The 18,806-nt window shown below is 41.1% G+C and overlaps 6 protein-coding genes across 6 annotated transcripts; 3 read left to right on the plus strand and 3 right to left on the minus strand.

The window, feature by feature from the left end:
• The first annotated feature begins 229 nt into the window (after positions 1-229).
• RHIMIDRAFT_212412 (ALDH-like protein) lies at positions 230-2,650 on the plus strand. Its single transcript, XM_023607216.1, has 5 exons — positions 230-288; positions 349-744; positions 796-845; positions 899-1,142; positions 1,198-2,650. The coding sequence occupies exons 2-5, from the start codon at positions 624-626 to the stop codon at positions 2,541-2,543; spliced, it is 1,761 nt and encodes a 586-aa protein (XP_023469137.1). The 5' UTR covers positions 230-288; positions 349-623; the 3' UTR covers positions 2,544-2,650.
• A 30-nt stretch (positions 2,651-2,680) lies between these two features.
• RHIMIDRAFT_198422 (Mo25-like protein) lies at positions 2,681-4,021 on the minus strand (the record flags this gene model as incomplete). Its single annotated transcript, XM_023606285.1, has 7 exons — positions 2,681-3,004; positions 3,054-3,119; positions 3,175-3,403; positions 3,454-3,572; positions 3,623-3,726; positions 3,806-3,866; positions 3,920-4,021. The coding sequence occupies 7 exons, from the start codon at positions 4,019-4,021 to the stop codon at positions 2,681-2,683; spliced, it is 1,005 nt and encodes a 334-aa protein (XP_023469138.1).
• A 134-nt stretch (positions 4,022-4,155) lies between these two features.
• On the minus strand, positions 4,156-7,334 carry RHIMIDRAFT_248602 (uncharacterized protein; the record flags this gene model as incomplete). The annotated part of the gene is made up of 5 exons (XM_023610540.1): positions 4,156-6,647; positions 6,700-6,750; positions 6,801-6,963; positions 7,016-7,241; positions 7,303-7,334. The coding sequence occupies 5 exons, from the start codon at positions 7,332-7,334 to the stop codon at positions 4,156-4,158; spliced, it is 2,964 nt and encodes a 987-aa protein (XP_023469139.1).
• A 237-nt stretch (positions 7,335-7,571) lies between these two features.
• On the plus strand, positions 7,572-8,792 carry RHIMIDRAFT_234780 (uncharacterized protein; the record flags this gene model as incomplete). Its single annotated transcript, XM_023608225.1, has 6 exons — positions 7,572-7,719; positions 7,767-7,850; positions 7,899-8,145; positions 8,196-8,289; positions 8,352-8,568; positions 8,617-8,792. The coding sequence occupies 6 exons, from the start codon at positions 7,572-7,574 to the stop codon at positions 8,790-8,792; spliced, it is 966 nt and encodes a 321-aa protein (XP_023469140.1).
• Positions 8,793-8,975: 183 nt separating this feature from the next.
• RHIMIDRAFT_199263 (uncharacterized protein) lies at positions 8,976-10,559 on the minus strand (the record flags this gene model as incomplete). The annotated part of the gene is made up of 3 exons (XM_023606358.1): positions 8,976-9,506; positions 9,560-10,230; positions 10,292-10,559. The coding sequence occupies 3 exons, from the start codon at positions 10,557-10,559 to the stop codon at positions 8,976-8,978; spliced, it is 1,470 nt and encodes a 489-aa protein (XP_023469141.1).
• A 390-nt stretch (positions 10,560-10,949) lies between these two features.
• On the plus strand, positions 10,950-18,735 carry RHIMIDRAFT_212426 (ARM repeat-containing protein). The gene is made up of 7 exons (XM_023607217.1): positions 10,950-11,147; positions 11,207-11,405; positions 11,451-12,013; positions 12,072-13,453; positions 13,511-17,363; positions 17,420-18,332; positions 18,388-18,735. Exons 1-7 carry the CDS (start codon positions 11,006-11,008, stop codon positions 18,584-18,586), a joined length of 7,251 nt encoding a protein of 2,416 aa, XP_023469142.1. The 5' UTR covers positions 10,950-11,005; the 3' UTR covers positions 18,587-18,735.
• Positions 18,736-18,806: the final 71 nt, after the last annotated feature.

The raw sequence follows: 18,806 nt of genomic DNA on the forward strand, positions 1-18,806 counted from the left end.
CGGCACCCAGTTAAATGTGCCTGTGTGAATGCTAATATTAGAGAAAAAGAACTGCACACAAGTTATCAATCAAGGAGTACACTTGCTGCATACTCTTTCTCATATTTGCCCAGAAATCAACTTTGGAAATAAATAGCATCACTTGGCGTGATATAATCAAGATCAGAACTTGCTTAACAAAATAGTCTCTTATAGTGACGGTCAATTTAATCAAGTTTGATTATCGCAACGGATTGAAGTTAAGATACACCCTATAGAAAACTTTACCTTTAAGGCGTCTACAAAGATGTAAGATATGCCAATGTTTTGGCAGCTTAAAGTATAAAACGACTGAATACAATAGAATAGGCATCTAGTGGTACTCGGAAGATCTGCTTTGATACGGAATTAGAAAGTAAGAATCATACATTAGTTTGCTCAGAATTTACAGCTTGTTTCGATTAGCAGTCTGTATGATGTCGATACTTTAACTACAGGACAATATCAGCGAACCGCTTGGTTGAATTGGACGGTATTTTTTTAATTTAATGCCAGCCAAATTTGTTGTAACTTTAAATCACGGTCAAGTTGGCAGCTCTTTTTTCTTTTTTCTGTATTGTCAAACAGCATAACCAGAACAAACAATGTTGGAGTTATCCTGGCAAGACTGGGCCTGTGTCTTTGTGGGAGCTTTTGTAAGCTATCACGTACTCAATTGGCTAACAACTATGCCTCCAAAAAAGTTTACTGTTCCTGTACCTGAAGGTAATGATGACGCTTGTATAATTATATTACTAAGGTGTAATGTTTTATTAGCTGCGAATCCTAGATGGAAAGGAAAAGTGCTTGAGAATGCCACGATTAGAGTAAGATGATCTTGATGCAGAATGTGTAGGTGTATAAACCACAAATACAATAGGATATAAATGACCCTTCAAATATGATCTGCTATGACCCTTCTACTGGTTATCATTTAGACACCATTCCTTCACCTACAGCTGCAAAAGTCAAGGAACTTTACGAACGTACATCAAGTGCTCAATTCGAGTGGTCTAAGACATCATTTGAAGAACGTCGGGCAGTCCTTCGTTCATTATTAGACTTTATTTTGGAAAATCAAGAGGTGATCTGTCAAGTTGGATGCAGAGATACCGGAAAGACAAGTAACATCCATTAGAATATTAGTTTGCAGTATTTTACTCATCAGAAATCTATTAGTGATCGATGCATCCTTGGGTGAAGTTATTACCACTTGCGCCAAATTACGCTGGACTATTGATAACGGCGAATCTGTTTTGGCAGATGATTATAGAAGCCCTGGATTGATGATGATGTATAAACATGCCAAGATTGTTTACCAACCTATGGGTGTTGTAGCTGCTTTAGTCAGCTGGAACTACCCTTTCCATAACGCTATTGGTCCTGTCATTTCTGCTTTGATGTCTGGTAATGGTATCATCGTTAAATGCTCTGAATATGTTGCCTGGTCTTCGAGATACTACGAATCTATCATCAAGGCCTGCTTGGCTGCTCATGGTCATAACCCTGACCTTGTTCAATTTGTTAGTGGATTTGCTGATGTGGGAGAAGAAATCGTTCGATGTGGTGTAAAGCATGTGACCTTCATCGGTTCTCCTGGTGTTGGTAAATTGGTTCAAAAGAATGCCGCAGACCACCTTATCCCTTGTGTGCTCGAATTGGGTGGTAAAGATTGCGCTATTTTGCTAAAGGATGCTGATCTCGTTCAAGCCATTCCTGTTTTAATGCGCGGTGTTTTCCAAAACTGCGGTCAAAACTGTATTGGTATCGAACGTATTATTGTTGCTGAAGAGATTTATGAAAAGGTGGTTGATGAGATGAACGCTCGCATCGGCTCACTCAGGCAGGGCTCCGTTTTGACAGATGGTGAAGGCGTAGACTGTGGTGCAATGACAATGGGTAATCAGTTTGAAAAGCTTGAAGGACTCGTTCAAGAAGCTGTCTCTCGTGGCGCTCGACTCTTGCGCGGCGGAAAGCGTTACAATCATCCTGTACACAAGCACGGCCAATACTTTGAACCTACTCTTCTGGTAGATGTTACACCTGATATGGCTATTGCCAACAATGAGACATTTGCACCTATTATGGTTATTATGAAGCATCGTGGTCCTGATGATGCTGTTCGTATCGCTAATGAATGTCCCTATGGACTTGGTTCTTCTGTCTTTTCTGCTGATAAAACATTAGCCGAAAGCATGTGTCTTCGTCTGAAAGTGGGTATGGCTAATGTAAATGATTTTGCTGTCAATTATCTCTGTCAGGGTCTTCCATTTGGCGGTGTTGGTATTTCTGGTTATGGGCGCTTTGCTGGTCCTGAAGGCCTTCGTGGATTGTGTGTTCCAAAAGCAATCACGACTGATCGCATTCCAGGCGTCAAGACGCCCATTCCTCCCATCTTGGATTATCCTATTGGCAGTGCTGCCAAAGGCTGGACCTTTGTTGAATCTCTTGTCAACTTGGTTTATCATCCTGAAGTGCCTGCTAAAGTAAGAGCCTTGGTTGGCCTTGCTAAAACTCAACTCTAAATGAATATATACGCCACATGAATAATAATGTTTTTTTATGTGTGTGTGTAATAGCAAAAGTAATAGTAAATAACGGCAATAGCTTCTTTTTCTTTTTCTTTTTCTTTTTCTTTTTTTTTATTTCTGAATCATGTTTCTTATTCCTGAATTGGTTGTAATTCTTGGATTTGCTTGATAAGGAATGCCTTTTCATCGTTAAACTGTTCATCGTCTTGTCTATCATTGTGGAAGTTTCCAAGGAAATGAATTAACTTTTCTTGGTTCTTTACCAAGATATCCACAATGGGTTTAGTCTTGTGAGGATTTGCGACAAACACTTTGAACACATGGAACGCTTCAAATTGTATGTTCCTGCTACGGTCTCGTAATAGATTCATCATCAACTTCAAGTTATCTGCATTACTGATATAGCGAGTCATGACAGTGAAGTTGGTTCTATCCAGCAATATTTCTCCCAATAGCTTATATGCACCATTATTATACGCACTTTATCAATAATTTTCTTCTTACCTTTAAAGACTGTCTCTTGGTAACATAGTTTTCAGACTGTAATAACTTTCTATAATGGTCAAAGAACTAAAAGCTTGTTTTGTTCAACTTGGTTTATAATCAAAAGAAGAAGATGACTTACATCGTCATAATTCATTTCTAAAAAGTCTGCAACCATTGCCTTATGTCGTGTCAAAATTTCTTTGAATGAGGCAAATGCGTCTGAAGCAATATCGAAGGTGCTCATTTCAACATATTCAAAGAATTGATAAAACTTGCTTGAATAAAGGATAATCTTGGCTAATGCTTCATGACGAATACATTCACGCAGGATCAGACCACAATTAAGAGCAACCTCAGGCTGTTCATATCTTTATAGACCATTAGAACAAAATTATTACCTTTTTTTTTTTGACTGTACCCTCTTAGCAAATTAAAGAGAATTTCTTCTCTTGCACAAATGTGTTCCACTGTTGGCCATCGAGAACCAATTTGTCTTCTCAACAGGTTATTGAATATCTGTGCAACATCCTTTTTTGCCTATAAACACATAGAATAAGTTCAGGACTATTATATATATGTATATATACCTCAAATTCAAATTTCTGAATATTCAATACAAGTAGCTGTAGTAAATCTGTTCTATAAACCTCTTGAGCTAACTGAGCAACAAGGTCAGGACTAGGATCATGGTCTATATATATCAAGAAAAAAAGAAAAAGAGAGAGTAATGAATATATAAAGCTTTCTTTCTCCTTTTTGTTTGATATAACCATCTTCTCCATAAAGTATATTCTTCATTAATACCAAATACTTGGATACTTCTTCGGCTGCCTTTTTAAATTATATCAATACACGCTTCTTTCGTGTTCTTATATCTGTTTTACCTTTCGTTTGTCGGGTCCGTCCAACTTGTAAATGGCATCTTTAACGTGCTTCACAAGGTCATGTGGCGTCTTTTGCTTTGTTTTGAAAATATTGAAATTCATTAGAGAAAAAGGGAGGTTGTTTTTATGTGTGAAAGAAGGTTAAAAGAAAGAAAAAAAGAGACTGAAAAGGGTGAAACTAATTTTATTTTGCACCAGAGAACTGAGATTAAACAAACAGCAGTAAAAAAAAAAAATTAGGCCATGGTCTTCTTTTTGTTCTTCTTGGTTGTCACCACTTTAAAATCATCATCATCCTCTTCTTCTAATCCAGCAAGAACAATATCTGTTCTTCCTGCAATATCCGCTTTTCTACGACGCATGAATTCTTGAGCAAATCTCTTACCATCAATTCTAAGAGAGTTGGCATAAATGACATCTTCAATAATCTCTGCAGAACTACCGTCTACGGGGAAGGAAAGTAGCATTTCTAATATTTCGTCTTCATTCACACCAGAGTTTAATCCTCTCAATGCCTTTCTGCACCAACGACGGAAATCTTCACTAGGACCACGGGCAACAGGTGGACGAACGGCTGGTTTAACAGGCTCCCATTTTATAGGTTCCTTTACGAGAGGAGCGGGGGCTGGAGCGGGGGTTGGCGCTGGTTTAGGAGCACGAACGTGGGAGACAGTAGTCCAGCCTTCATTGCCAGTAGAAGGGACTACTGTAGAAGCGACAAGAGGTTTAGAAGAAGCAACGATAGAGGCGACAGTGGGCGTATCAGTCTTGACAGCCTTAGTCGCGTTCTTTTTCTTCATGGCCAATTCTTCTTCCAACTGAATTTCACGTAACGTCTTCTTAGGAGCACTGTTGACAGCAGCAGACCACACAGCCGTAGAACTAGTCGTGCCATTAGCGGATGTCACAGTCTTGTTAGGAGCAACCACTCCCCATGATATCGTACTACTGCTACTACTACTTGAAGTATGGATTGACACTTCAGGAACTATCTCCTTTTTATTCTGAGCATTCTTTTCTTCCATTTCCTGAATTTCACGCAAAGAGAGAGGCTTTTCAACCACGGGTTGAGACCAGGTTGAAAGGGATGTTACCGCTGTTGTTGTTGTCGAAGGAGAACTTGTTGAAACCCAAGTAGAAGCTGTGGACGTGACCTTGGCTTGCTTTTCTTTCTTTTCTTTTGCAATTCTCATTTCTTCTTCTTGAATTTCTCGAAGTGAAACTATAGTTGTTTTAGGAGCAACAACAGCAGGAGCCTTTGCTTCAACTTTTGCCTTGACAGGAGCTGTTTTTGGTTTGACAGGTTCAGCGGCTTTGGCTGCTTCCTTGACCTTTTCTTTTTCCTTTTCCTCTGCTTGAATATCAGCAAATGATTCAACAATGGGCTTAAACTTGGGTTTTTCAGCGGCCTTTTTAGGTGATGAAGGTGTTCTAGGAGATTGAGCGCCGGGTGCTTTGGGTTGGAATTCATCTGTGACCTTGGAAGGTAGAGCACTTGCTCCGATAGTTCCCCATGGGCTGGATGGCGCATCAGAGGCTAAAGGAGTGCCAGGAACTGATCCCCATCCACTACCGCCTGTTAAGATATTGTTTGTTCTCAAGACAGGAGAAGCATGACTGCTGCCAATAGGATCAAGTGAAATATTCTTTAATGTGCTTTGAAGTGACGTAGGTGACACTTGCGTTTTTTCCGTTGGCATTTGTACCTTGTCATGCTCGAATGAAGGCACTTGCTCCTGTTGTTGTTGTTGCATTAGGGGTTGAGAAGCTGGAACTGGCGGTGTTTGTTGTGGCTGCTGTTGCTCAGTTAATTTTATTTGTTGGAACTGCTGCTGCATTTGCATCATTTGCTGTTGTTTTAACATCTGCAAGTAATGCTGTTGTTGCTGCTGTTGACCGAGTTGGTCGTTCATAACGCGCTGATACTCGAATAGGCCAGGAGTACTGGCTGCAGAACCAAAGACTGGGTTCAACCCTGGCTGTTGCTGCTGTTGTTGCGCGATGAAGGGTGAAAGCCCTAGAGGTGCAGCTCCAAGAGGACTACCCGCAGTTGGCGCGTTACCAAACAAGTCTGAAGACTGACTTAACCAAGCTGGTGAACCTAGAGGTTGAGAGCCATTGTTCCATCGATTGTTGCTCAACAAAGAGCCTCCGAACGAACTGTAAGGGTTTTGGTATAATGGCGAGGGAGTAGATCCGCTCAAAAAGCTGTCGATAATACTTCCTCCGGGGGTTGTAGGCGCACCGAATGGCATATACTTGTCGCTTCGTCCGAACAGTCCCTCCGAAGATCCAAAAACATCAGGAGCCGCAGTTGAGGGTCGAGGAACCAAGAAAGGTTGGTCATCATTACCCACTTTTTGAATAATTGTCATTAGTGGCTCAAACACGCTTTCATCATCACGACGAAGGAGAAGAGTGGGTGTAAAGAATCCAGCCTTATACCATTCTTGCATTTCATGAGCTTCAAAAGGCCCTTGCACTTGACCAGAAGTATCACGATAGAACCACTTGATATCTTCTGGTTTTCTGACAGGAGGAATGCCAGGTGGAGTTGACAGACCGGCTGTTAAATCGCCTGCAAAACTAGATCTGAAGGGCGATTCATCCTTAAAAAATTCATTATTCAGCGGCCCGCTATTCATCGACTTGGACCAGGGCGCATCTTCCTCTGCCTTTCCAAAAGGTGAAGTCAAATCTTCAGTTTTCTCCTTCTTTTTTAATAAATCTAAATAACAAAGTTTAACTAAAGGGAATCTAACCATAAAAAATAACTTTACCATTGTCGTTATTACGTCTAAACGATGGCTCCTTTGAGAAATAATCGCGACCTTGTGATATGTTAATAAGAGTCCTTAGATTAACTGCTCATATTGTATACCTTTACGTCCACCAAATCTATTGGGTCCATTTTCAGAAAGGGGACTGTTGTTGTTGTTGTTGTTGTTGTTGTTGTTGTTATTGCTGTTGTTATCATGACCCATACGATGTCTCTTGTCAATGATACGACGAGTGCTTTCGACATGAACAGGTCCAGCAAGAAGCTGCGCAATCATCAGAACGAAGCCCTTTCTCTCTCTCTCTTTTTTTCCTTACCTTTTTTTCTATTTCAGTCAATTCGTCAAAAGCTAATGGTGGTAAGCTTTCCTCAACAGTCACATACTCATGTTGTTGGAAATCAGAAGGTAATTGAGGAGATGGCTTATACAAGCTAAGCATGTACTCTTTGGAATATTTAAAAGCATTTATGTTGTTCTCTTCAAAAGGTAAATCAGTGAGAACACCATTGTTGTTGACATTTTTAGAGAAACCTCCACGCATCCTAAATGAAAATTTTTTTGACGTTTTGATAAGTTATATTTGTTAAAGTTATACAAACTTACCATTCAGGGCCGAAATTCAAGTTAGTAGACATGTTTAGTATAAGTAAGTTTGACAATAAAGTTTAATAAAAGCTTCTTGTAAATAAAAAAAGGAGGAGGAAGATTGTTATTACTTTTTGTTAAAAAGTATAGAAAAAAGAAAAAGAGAAAAAAATCAATATGTGTGTGTTTTAACCTAAATTGAGACGGTCGAAAATTGATTCAAGCGCCGCTTAACTAATATAAGGGCAGAGTGACTTTGCCTACAGCTCTATCTCTTTTTTTTTTTCATGTCATTTTCAAGAGATCAAGGGTTACGTGAAGTACAAGAGTACTTGAGTAAAGAAACAGACAAGGAACATTACGATCCTTATCAGGATCAAGATGAAAGACGTCGTATAAGAAAAGCATACAGAGAATTGACAGAAAAGACGCTAGGTAAGTTGAAATTGATTTTAAAAGATAATATAACTCATTACAAATAGAAATGAGAAGAGAACTTACAGCATCCTCTACAAAGGATTTGATGTACAACATTATAGACAAGACTAACGCCTTGTATCAGTCAGGTAATAACATTCGCCTTGACCTTTACTTGTATTAACCATATTTCCTAGTCAAAAACCCACAAGAAGCAGTACTAGATGCCAGATTATTAGCTATTCAAGCTGACATGAACACGCAAAAGGCGAGAAATCTAAAGATTGGCTCAGATACACTTGTAGACATTGATGGATTTGTATCCAAAGTCATTGCGTTCTCCAGGAACGGCGTCAATCATATGGAAGAAAAAAACCTTGACTGGGAACATATAGGAAAAAGAGCCATGAGTTATTGTAAAAGAGCAGCTACTATGGATTTCATGTAAGATTATACTTTAAGGAAGAAGGTAGAAATTTATTTCTCGTTCTTAGGTTGGGTCCACTCGCAGTCGAACAAAAGCAAATAAAAAAGACAAAGCAAACTCGTATCACCAAGAACAAAGAAGATTTAGTTGTCCCAACTAAGGTAAGTATATACGTATATACGCGTCTATATGGGCTGCATATATTTATCAATTATAATAATAGCTTAAAGAAGGCGATCTTCAGCAACAAGAAAACGAAACATCTAAAAATGTCAATGATATTTACAAGATTCTAACTGAAGTCGAACCCATCAATTATTTCAAATTTGTCACCAATCCTGAATCATTTTCTCAAACTGTCGAAAACATATTTTATGTTTCATTTCTAGCAAGGAAAGCAGTTGTTGGCATCAGTATAGAGAATGGACAGCCAGTATTGAGTAAGCAAAATTATACGGTTTTCTACTTTATACTCACATATACACTAGGCACAAGAAACCCACCTACTGTAGAGAATTTAGATGATGTTGTGCTTAAAAAACAAATTGTTGTAGGAATAGGTATGAAGGAATGGAGAGAAATCATTGAAACGTACAAGATCACTACTTCCTGTATTCCGACAAGAGAGAAAAAACAAGATTTAGCTGGTAGCAAGTGGTATTAGCAATGGTTGACTTCATCATCACCGCTTGACTAAGGCTTGACTATGTAAATAGAATGCTCTCTTTTTTTCTTTTCTTTTCTTGCAAGTTTGCATATTGCATGTACATAATATCACCTTACAAATAAAATTAATAGTGGTCTCAAAAATAGATTCTTTTATACATGCTATTTTTATTGTTTCCCTCTAATAAAAGCGTCCTTCAACTTCCTCTTTCCAGACTGCTTTGGTATCAAATTTGCTTCCAAGCTTTGTGCAAAGTAAAAATGCTCCAGACAATTTCTTATGTAGACCATATGTCTCGTCTGGTGGAGGTGTCAGACGATGACGAAGCATGACTGGAATCGTCTCTCGTACTCTTCCAGTGATGGTTTGACTCGAGAAATCAAATATGTCTGGTGCTGTCTTTCTAAATGGCTCACCCAACACCATGACGCTATCAATATGTGCATTGCGCATTACTTCTGTTTCGTATCCTGTTACGAATCCTAATTCTTCTGAATACTTCCACACTCCTTCGCGGTCATTGTTGGCGGCAGACGAAAGGATACGTCCGTACTTGTTCAAAAAGTCTTTTGAATATTCTCTGCATGCTCCAAAATCTAATAGCTCAATCTGGTTTTTGTTATAAAAGAAGTTGGACCAGTTGGGATCTGTTTGCATAAATCTAAATGAAAATACTTCACGAAGACACAGGCGAAGCAATCGTTCACCTAGCTGTTATTGCATGTTAGATATTATAGAGCAAAAAAGGGGAACAAAAGATTTACCTGGTTGCGTAATTCTTGAGACTCTTCAGTTGCCTTACTGAGGACTCTGCCAAATAGTCTCTCGCTTACAAGTACACGTTTTGTCGATATATCTTTATAAACTGTTGGTACCTTGTATCTATTATCTCCTTCAAGCAATTTTTTAAATTTGATCGCATTGTCAGCTTCTCGTTCATAATCGCATTCCCAAGCGAGTTCTTCTTTTGTGACTCTGATTGTGTTATCCAAGTATAGACCTCTGGGAAGTAGATTACTAAAGGTGACAAGCGCTTTCAAACTACTCAAGTCGCTATCAATTGATTCAGCTACACCTGGATACTGAATCTTGATAACTATCGGCTGATCATTAGAGGCTAATGTTGCAGCGTGGACCTGTCCGATAGATGCTGCAGCAATAGGAACGGGATCGAAATCCTTAAAGTATGTCTTCCAGTCACTACCTAATTCAGTAGCCATGACATGCTCCATTTGCTTCCTTGGCATATAGTTTGCACTATCATGCACTCTAAGCAGCACTTGTTCTAATTGAGGCGGTAATCCACTTGATTTATCACTAGCTGATTGAATGCCTTGTATACTCAGCATTTGGCCCATCTTGAGGGCAGCACCACGCATACGAGATAACTTTTCGACAAGTCTATTTACATTGCTTTCACTTAAAAGAACCGAGCCTATCACACAACAGCCATATGAGCTTATTTTCATACAATATTATTATTTTTTTTTATGTACCTGAACTTTGGTTGGAAATACCAGTAGCTCGCTTTAAAGATTCATTCATGGCGCCTAAACCCATGCTAGTTGCTAAAGCACCATAGTTCCAAAGCCTACTCAAGCGCGACGTAGGGATACGGGATTCTTTCAATTGTCTTCTTATCTCAGGTGCCTGTGGTTCAGCTGGCTTTTCTATGAGAGGATCAACTCGTACCTCCTTTATAACAAGGTCTACTTTAGCGTTCTCAACCAAGTGCTGTTGCTTGTTTATTGATATTTCGCTCATTTGTCCTGTATTTATAGTAGTAGTCTGAGCCTGAGGAACAGTATCGGAAGCAGTTGGGATTGATGTCGTGTTGTCTCGGACACCAAGATCGTTAAAGGGTACTTCGACCATTTCCTGTTGCTGTTGTTGTCTTTCAGGGCTGTTTTCTATTTGGACTTCTTTTATCATAGGAGTAGGATTCAACAAACTCGAAGTTTTTACATGCTGACATACTGAAGAAGCTTGACTTGCTAATGCAGAAGCACTCACTTTCGAGACTGCACTTGTCAAAACATAGAGATCAACTAAATTACGAGCAAGTGACATATTATGCAAGATGAATTGACAGGCCCCGCGCAAAATATAAGAAGCTTTTTCATTTGTGACGTTGAACCGCAGCGCCTGACAATATGACAAGCTAAAAAAAGAAATTTTTTGCCCTTTATCCTTCCTCTGTAAATATTTATATGACAGAACAAGAGAGCACGGGCGAACTTGGCTGGCCGGAATTCATCAAGACGAGGGTGATGACAAACATAACAAGCCCGAGTGTCTCTGAAAGACTAGATTTTTTAAACCATTCCTTGTTGATTCGTCTTCGCCGAAAAGGTTATTTCCAAGTGTGAGAGAGACTGTTTTCTTGTGCGTGTGTGTTAACAACTTTATAGATCTACCCGTCGAAGCACTTGCTCCACTTTTACACTTGATATTCTTGACTATATCTCGCTATCAAGATCGTGAATCGCGTAAAGCTATTGTTGAAGCCCTTAAGGAGTTAAATAACTGGAACCCAGAGGTATTTCAAAAGGCAATTATCCCAGTTATTGTCAGAGAAGCTGAGAAATGTGGAAAACGCAAGCCTACAGGGTATAATGGCATTATAATTAATTGATTATCTCTAATGTTTTATAGTGAGTGCGTGTCACCTGCTGCAGATCGATTCGTTCTCTTGACATGGATTGATGTACTTTTTACTTGTGTATTGAAGCATGTAACAATTGAAGGAGCAAAGAACAACCCTTTGTTTAGTTCAATTGTGAATGCTCAGGCCATCTTGATTGATTCGCTCGTAAGCGATAACAAAAGGTCAATTAGCAAAAGTGCAGTAGCCGATGTCAGACGCACCATTCGTCTTAACGCAGAAGCTATCCCTACCATCATCGACGTTGCTCTTGTCAACGCACAGACATGTACACCTTCTTTCAAGAATGCAGTCTTGATCGGCATTATTATTGACTCCAGTCTTCGCTTAAAGGCAAGATCTGATGGAAAGCAAATGATAGAGAACGCAGAAAGTAAGTTGACTGATTATTACTTGAAGAACATCATCTCGTCCCGTACCATGGTTCATCCTGCAGCTTTGGATGCTTTTAATGATTACGTTGGAGTTATTATAACAAAAGATAAATTTGAAAGTCAATTATTACCTGTTCTTGACAAGATGATGCTTAGATCTCCAGAAGTTGTCTTGCAAGGTAAGCACCGCTCGGGTATTATGATCTTATAGATATTCTTACAACTTTACATGTATAGCCTTGGCTCATGTCACACCTGCATTATCGTTTGATCCTGCACCCATCTTTGCGAACAAATGGCTTGATCCTCTTTTGAATCACCTACGTTCAACGTCAGCTGCAACTGTAAGTGGTGCCAAGGCATTCTGGGAAGCACTATGCCTTGTATGTCACGAAACGGAATCTATGGTCAAAGTGGGCGAAAGCGTAAGCAAGACCTTGACGAGTGGAAAAGTTGGATCCTGGGAACACCGTGTCATCATGTACAACGCTCTTTCATCACTTGCTCAAGTTGCCGATCCTGCCGTAAGCCAGAAAGTGTTGGAGGGATATTTTGCCATGACAGCTAAAGAGACCCATGAACAAGCTATGGCTACAGCTGTAGATGGTATTGGTCGACACTTGACAGTGTTGATATACAATGACGAGTACTGTAACAGTAACAAAGAATTTGTGGACAAAGCTGTCAAGGTATCCACTGATGGTTTAGGTAGTAGTAAGCCTTTAGCAAGAAAGGGCTGGGCACGTGCAGTGGGTGCAACTGTTTGGGATCATGAGAAGCCTAGCGCAACCTTGAGTGCAAAGACAGTGGATTATCTTCAAGCCTTGTTCAAGACATTCAACAAGATCGTCGATAAGCCATTATTATGGAAGGATGGACCATTAGAAGCCTATGTGATGATTGCCATCATTTCTGGTCGTATCATGCATTGGTCGAGCATCCCTGGCCCTGTGTCTGATTTATTAAAAGCACAAAAATATCCACAGCAATTACTGCAAACATCCCCCAAGCCTAGTTACTTGTTATGGGACCGTATCTATACAAAGGCCACTCCTGCTGATGAAGGCATTTGGTTAGTTCGTGCCTTGAGTAATGTCTGCTTGAACGAAAGTAAGGAGTCTTTGGAAAAAACGGGTGCCGGTTACTTGATTGCTCAAGCCATCATCTGGTTGATGACGAGCCATCCAGAACACACGGTACGTAGAGCCACTCGTGATGAAACAGCAAGATTGGCAGCAGCAGATGCTGCTAAGCTCGGCTTCTTTATGCGACAAGCTCTGAAGCAATGGGTATTGGATATTGAACATCAAACAAAGGATTCAGTGGCTGCACAGGCTACCAATTCTGAAAACTACAGAAAGGATATCGCACCCTACCGACTTGCCACTGTTCTGAACGCAATCACTTCCTTCAGCAATGATCTCGATAGCACCATTAAGAACTCTGAATTGATTCAGCTTTTAATTTTGGCGCACCATAAATATATTGCTTCTCCTACAAACAAGTACAACTGGATCACTCTCGTCCAGCGTGCTAATGTGGATCCTGGTAAGCTGATCAGTGAACAATCTACTCATATCGTAGAACTGTTAAAGAACGCTCTGACAAACAGAAACGAGGTAAGACTCGATATTAACTTACTATGAATCTTTTTATTCTAATTACTCTTCTTCTAGTCTGAATTATTTTACGAAGCAGCACTTGGTGCCATATCCACTGTTGTATTCGTTTTACCAGACACAATTCCTGATTTCATTGATATAGCCGAGAACAACCTTGAGCCCGAATTGATGAAAGACATTCATGAATTAGAGCGCAACATTTGGAAGTGTCCACCTGATATCACTTTTGTTGATGTTCTCAAGAAAGACAAAAAGACAGAAAGTAGAAACACAAACAGAAAGAACAAGACTGACGAAGAATGGGAAGAAGAGCTCCGTGCCGAGCTTGCCAAGAAGAAGGGATTAACCCAAAAGTTGACAAAAGAAGAACAGGCTGCTGTTAATGCTCAATTGAAGAAAGAAGCAGAAATTCGTGAAAGAGTTCAGCAGAGTTATGAAAAGATCTCGCTCGGTTTGGGCGTGGTTTGCTCAATCATTGCTGGCAACAGCGGTGGAGCTGAAGAATATTTGATTGACATTGAGCGTATGTTGCTTGAAGCTGGCAAGGGTCGTGTCGGTCTTCTTGTGGATGACATGCTCGTGAACACTTACCTTCGACTGGGTGACTGCATTGATGAGGACATCCAGAATATCCGTGATGCTATCGGTTTGGCCACTCTTCGTGCCAATCGTATCGAGCCTATTCCTGAACGCTGGCTAGAAGAACCTCTTGAATCCCTTTCTGGTCGTGTGCTTTATCGCTTACGTTTCATTAGTGAATCGCGCCCCTTGGCACCTGCCTCCTTTGGCTTCTGTTTCCCTGTTCTCTTCCAGGTCATTGAGCAAGGCAGCATTGGCTACGAAAAGAATAGTGAGCAGGCTCTTGAACAAATCATTATGGGTGTCGATATCATCGGATTCCACTGTATACAAGGTGACTCCCTCTTGATGCCACGCAAGGAAATGATCACAACCTTGCTCCGTGCTATCAAGGAGTATCCTTCTTGTAGTAAAACTGCCAAAACCTCGCTGGTTACTCTAACTGAAGCCATGGCCGATTCTGCCACTATGGAAGAAATCAATACGGTTCTTCAAGGTCTTTTATCACCTGAAGTCCTTGTCCGAACTGCTGCTCTCCAATCACTGGAGAATCTTGATCTTACAGACATTGACTATTCTCCAGAACTCTGGGTTGCCTGCCACGATGAGAATGAATCCAACGCTCAATTGGCAAAGGGACAATGGGAAGAAAATGCAATGGATGTTGATGAGAATTACTTGGATCAATTATTAGCCTATGTTGTGTCTGACAACGACTATGTTCGCCAGGCTGCTAGTCGAGCCATGGCCGAAGCTGTAGAAATTTACCCAGATACGGTAGGTGCAACACTTCAAGCCATCTACGATCGATACAAAGTCCTTGCTGCTCCGCTTACACCGGAATATGATGAGTACGGTATGGTCATTCCCGAAACCTTGGATCGTCCAGACCCTTGGAAGGCTCGCGTTGGTCTTGCACTTACCCTGAAAGCAATGGCACCTTTCATGCAATCTCAAAACGCACCCAACTTCTGCAAATTCCTGATCGTTGGTCAAGCACTGGGTGACCGTCATGAACTAGTTCGTAGTCGTATGCTAGAAGCCGGTATGGCTGTTATTAATGCCTATGGTAAAGAAAGCGTTGCTGAGTTCTTGACCACCTTTGAAAGCTACTTGAATTCCAAGACAGACAATAGCGATGTTGAAGATCATATCCGTCAAGCCGTCGTCATCCTTTATGGTGGTGCTGCAAGCCATCTATCCCCTGAAGACGAAAAGGTGAACACGGCCGTTGAAAAGTTGATTGATACCCTAGACACACCATCTGAAACTGTACAAAGTGCGGTCGCTGACTGTCTTCCACCTCTTATCAAAATGTGCAAGGACGAAGTACCTCGTCTGATCAAGTCTCTTTTGAACAAACTTTTCAAGGGAGAAAAGTATGCCCAGCGTCGTGGTGCTGCATATGGTCTTGCTGGTGTTGTCAAAGGTCGTGGTATTACTGCTCTTAAGGAATGTAATGTGATGAATGCGCTGAAAGATGCTGCTGAAAGCAAGCGTTCATATGAACAACGACAAGGCGCCATGTTTGCTTTTGAAACATTGTCTGCTACCTTGGGTCGTCTATTTGAGCCTTACATCATTCAAATCATTCCACTTTTACTCGCTTGCTCAAGTGATGCCAACGCTGACGTTCGAGAGGCTACATCGGATGCTGCACGTGTGATCATGAGTAAGATCAGCGGACACTGTGTAAAGCTTATCTTGCCCTCTATCTTGGAAGGCTTAGACGATCGACAATGGCGTACTAAGAAAGCCTCTGTAGAACTTTTGGGTTCTATGGCCTACTGTGCTCCTAAGCAGTTATCTGTCTCTCTTCCCAACATCATTCCACGCATTTCTGAAGTCTTGGCCGATACCCATGCTCAAGTGAGAGCCTCTGCTAACCGATCACTTCAATTGTTTGGTGAAGTTATTAGCAACCCAGAAATTCAAGCACTTGTTCCTGTCTTGTTGAAGGCCTTGTCTGATCCTAATAATCAAACAGGACCTGCTCTTACTTCACTCTTGCAAACTTCCTTTGTGCACTACATCGATCCACCATCACTTGCCTTGCTGATGCCTATTCTTGAGCGTGGTCTTCGTGAACGTACTACAGAAGTCAAGACAAAGTCTGCGCAAATTGTTGGCAATATGGCCTCACTGACAGATCAGAAGGACCTTGTACCCTATCTTCCCGTAATCCTGCCTGGTCTTCACCAAGTGCTTGTGGATCCTGTTCCAGCTGCACGAGGCACTGCAGCCAAGGCATTAGGTGCCCTTGTTGAAAAACTTGGAGAAGAGAACTTCCCTGGCTTGGTCCTTGACCTGCTTGATACACTCAAGAGCGAATCTGGAGGTGTTGACAGACAAGGTGCTGCTCAAGGTTTGTCTGAGGTCCTTGCAGGACTTGGTCTCGAGCGACTTGATGGTCTCTTGCCCGAGATTATTTCCAATGCCGAGTCACCACGATCCTATGTTCGTGAAGGTTTTGTTTCCTTGCTTATTTACTTGCCTGCCACATTCGGTTCACGATTCCAGCCTTACCTTGGCCGCATCATTCCTCCTATCCTCTCTGGTCTTGCTGACGAGAGTGAATATGTGCGTGAGGCATCGCTCCGTGCTGGTCGTATGATTGTGACCAACTATGCTACAAAGGCTGTTGACTTGCTGCTTCCTGAATTAGAAAAGGGCTTATTCGACACTAAATGGCGTATTCGACAAAGTTCAGTACAGCTCGTCGGAGAACTCCTCTTCCGTATCACGGGCATTCATACCAAGAATAACGATATGGCGCTTGGCAACGTTGTTGAACTTAATGACGATGATGTGGACGCAAACTATGATGAAGATTATGGAGCAGCCGAAAATAAGAAGAAGCAGTTGGTTGAAGTACTTGGTAAAGAAAGAAGAGACCGTATCCTGGCCGCACTGTATATTGTCCGTCAAGACTCCTCTGGTATGGTCAGACAAGCATCACTTATGGTCTGGAAATCACTTGTGTCCAACACACCACGTACACTGAAGGATATTATGGTCGTTATGCTTCACATGATCATCAAGCTCTTATCCAGTGAAAATTATGAACAACGTGCGGTGGCTGGTCGTACTCTGAGTGAGTTGGTACAGAAATTGGGAGAGAGCATTCTGCCCGAAATTCTTCCAGTATTGGAAGAAGGTATACGCTCTGACGACGAAGCCACACGCTTGGGTGTCACTGTTGCATACAGTGAAGTAATGACATCTGCTGACAAGGTGCAAGTAAACGATTTTGCTGAGCAAATCGTACCTGTTATCAAACATGCATTATGTGACCCATCAGACGAAGTGCGTGAGGCAGCTGCACAAGGTAACCATAAAAAGACAAATAGACATAGGTCATGTAACCTTTTTCTATTTTTGTAGCATTTGATACACTTAATCAATGTATTGGCGCAAAGGCCATTGACGACATCCTTCCATCACTGCTGAACAAGCTGCAGTCATCAGATGAGTCCTCTGGCTATGCATTATCAGCTCTTAAAGAAATCATGTCTGTGCGCTCTCATGCCGTCTTCCCCGTGCTCATTCCTACATTGATCACTGTACCTATTACAGCCTTTAATGCCCGCGCTTTGGCTTCACTCGTCACTGTTGCAGGGCCAGCGCTGAATAAGCGACTGACAGCTATCTTGGATGCCCTTATGGAATCACGCATGGTGACTGATGATGAAGAGACAAAAGAAGCTTTGAAGGCAACTACGGAAGCTTTGTTACTTTCCATTGATGAAGAAGACGGTTTGTATACACTGACAGTTGCACTTATGGAATACTGCCGTAATGATAATCCCAATAAGAGAGCCATTGCATGTGATATTACTGGAGAATTCTTTAATGTCACTGAACTTGACTGTTCAGCCTATGTACCTGATTGGATTCACTTACTCCTGCTCCTTCTTGACGATCCAATCGAGAAGGTCATTGAGTCCGCATGGCATGCACTCACGGCCGTGACCAAGTCCGTACCAAAGGAAGAGTATGAAGAATTGGTAATTCCTACAAGACGAGCACTTGTCAACATTGGTGTCCCTGGCTGTGACTTGCGTGGATTCTGTCTGCCCAAGGGCATCAGTTGTATCTTGCCTATTTTCTTACAAGGCTTGATGTATGGATCCACCGAAGTGAGGGAACAATCAGCCCTTGCGATTGGTGACTTAATTGATCGTACATCAGTGGTTGCACTCAAGCCTTTTGTCACACAAATCACGGGTCCTCTTATCCGTATTTTAGGTGATCGTTACCCTGCGGAAGTGAAAGCTGCTATATTACAGACATTGAGGTAACATTGCAAAAGAACAAAGAAAAAAAGAACATATAACTAATCTTTACAATAGACTTATGTTGAATAAGGTACCTATGCATCTGAAACTGTTCTTGCCTCAACTTCAGCGTACCTTTGTCAAATCATACTCTGACTCAGATAATGAACAAGTTCGTCAACTGGCAGCTTCTGCTTTAAGAGTACTTTCCACACTTCAGCCCAAGATAGATCCAACTGTAGCAGAGATTCTCGAAAAGGAACCCAATGCATAAATAAACTCATATGAAAATTTCCCTTTTTTCCCTAAAAGCATTCTTCTTGATACGTAGGGCCGTGCACGAGATATACACAAATCTGAATTTGTATATATAAAAAAAAAAAATAGATAAGTTGAAGTGTCTATTTGTCCTACACAATTGAGATCCGACGGTTCCGAGAAGGAGGGATGTCAACAAAATCACCCTTTATTTGTCTTGCCTTGTTTACATTTTA

The sequence above is a fragment of the Rhizopus microsporus genome, assembly GCF_002708625.1.
Source record: "Rhizopus microsporus ATCC 52813 unplaced genomic scaffold scaffold_3, whole genome shotgun sequence".
Taxonomy (NCBI): Eukaryota; Fungi; Mucoromycota; class Mucoromycetes; order Mucorales; family Rhizopodaceae; genus Rhizopus; species Rhizopus microsporus.

Excerpts from the sequence above, each read along its gene's own strand:
- RHIMIDRAFT_212412 (XM_023607216.1), top strand. The coding sequence starts at position 624 with ATGTTGGAGTTATCCTGGCAAGACTGGGCCTGTGTCTTTGTGGGAGCT. Across the intron at positions 745-795 it reads TACTGTTCCTGTACCTGAAG|CTGCGAATCCTAGATGGAAA; the intron begins GTAATGATGACG and ends ATGTTTTATTAG. Across the intron at positions 846-898 it reads TTGAGAATGCCACGATTAGA|GATATAAATGACCCTTCAAA; the intron begins GTAAGATGATCT and ends CAAATACAATAG.
- RHIMIDRAFT_212426 (XM_023607217.1), top strand. The coding sequence starts at position 11,006 with ATGACAGAACAAGAGAGCACGGGCGAACTTGGCTGGCCGGAATTCATC. Across the intron at positions 11,148-11,206 it reads GATTCGTCTTCGCCGAAAAG|ATCTACCCGTCGAAGCACTT; the intron begins GTTATTTCCAAG and ends ACAACTTTATAG. Across the intron at positions 17,364-17,419 it reads GCGTGAGGCAGCTGCACAAG|CATTTGATACACTTAATCAA; the intron begins GTAACCATAAAA and ends CTATTTTTGTAG.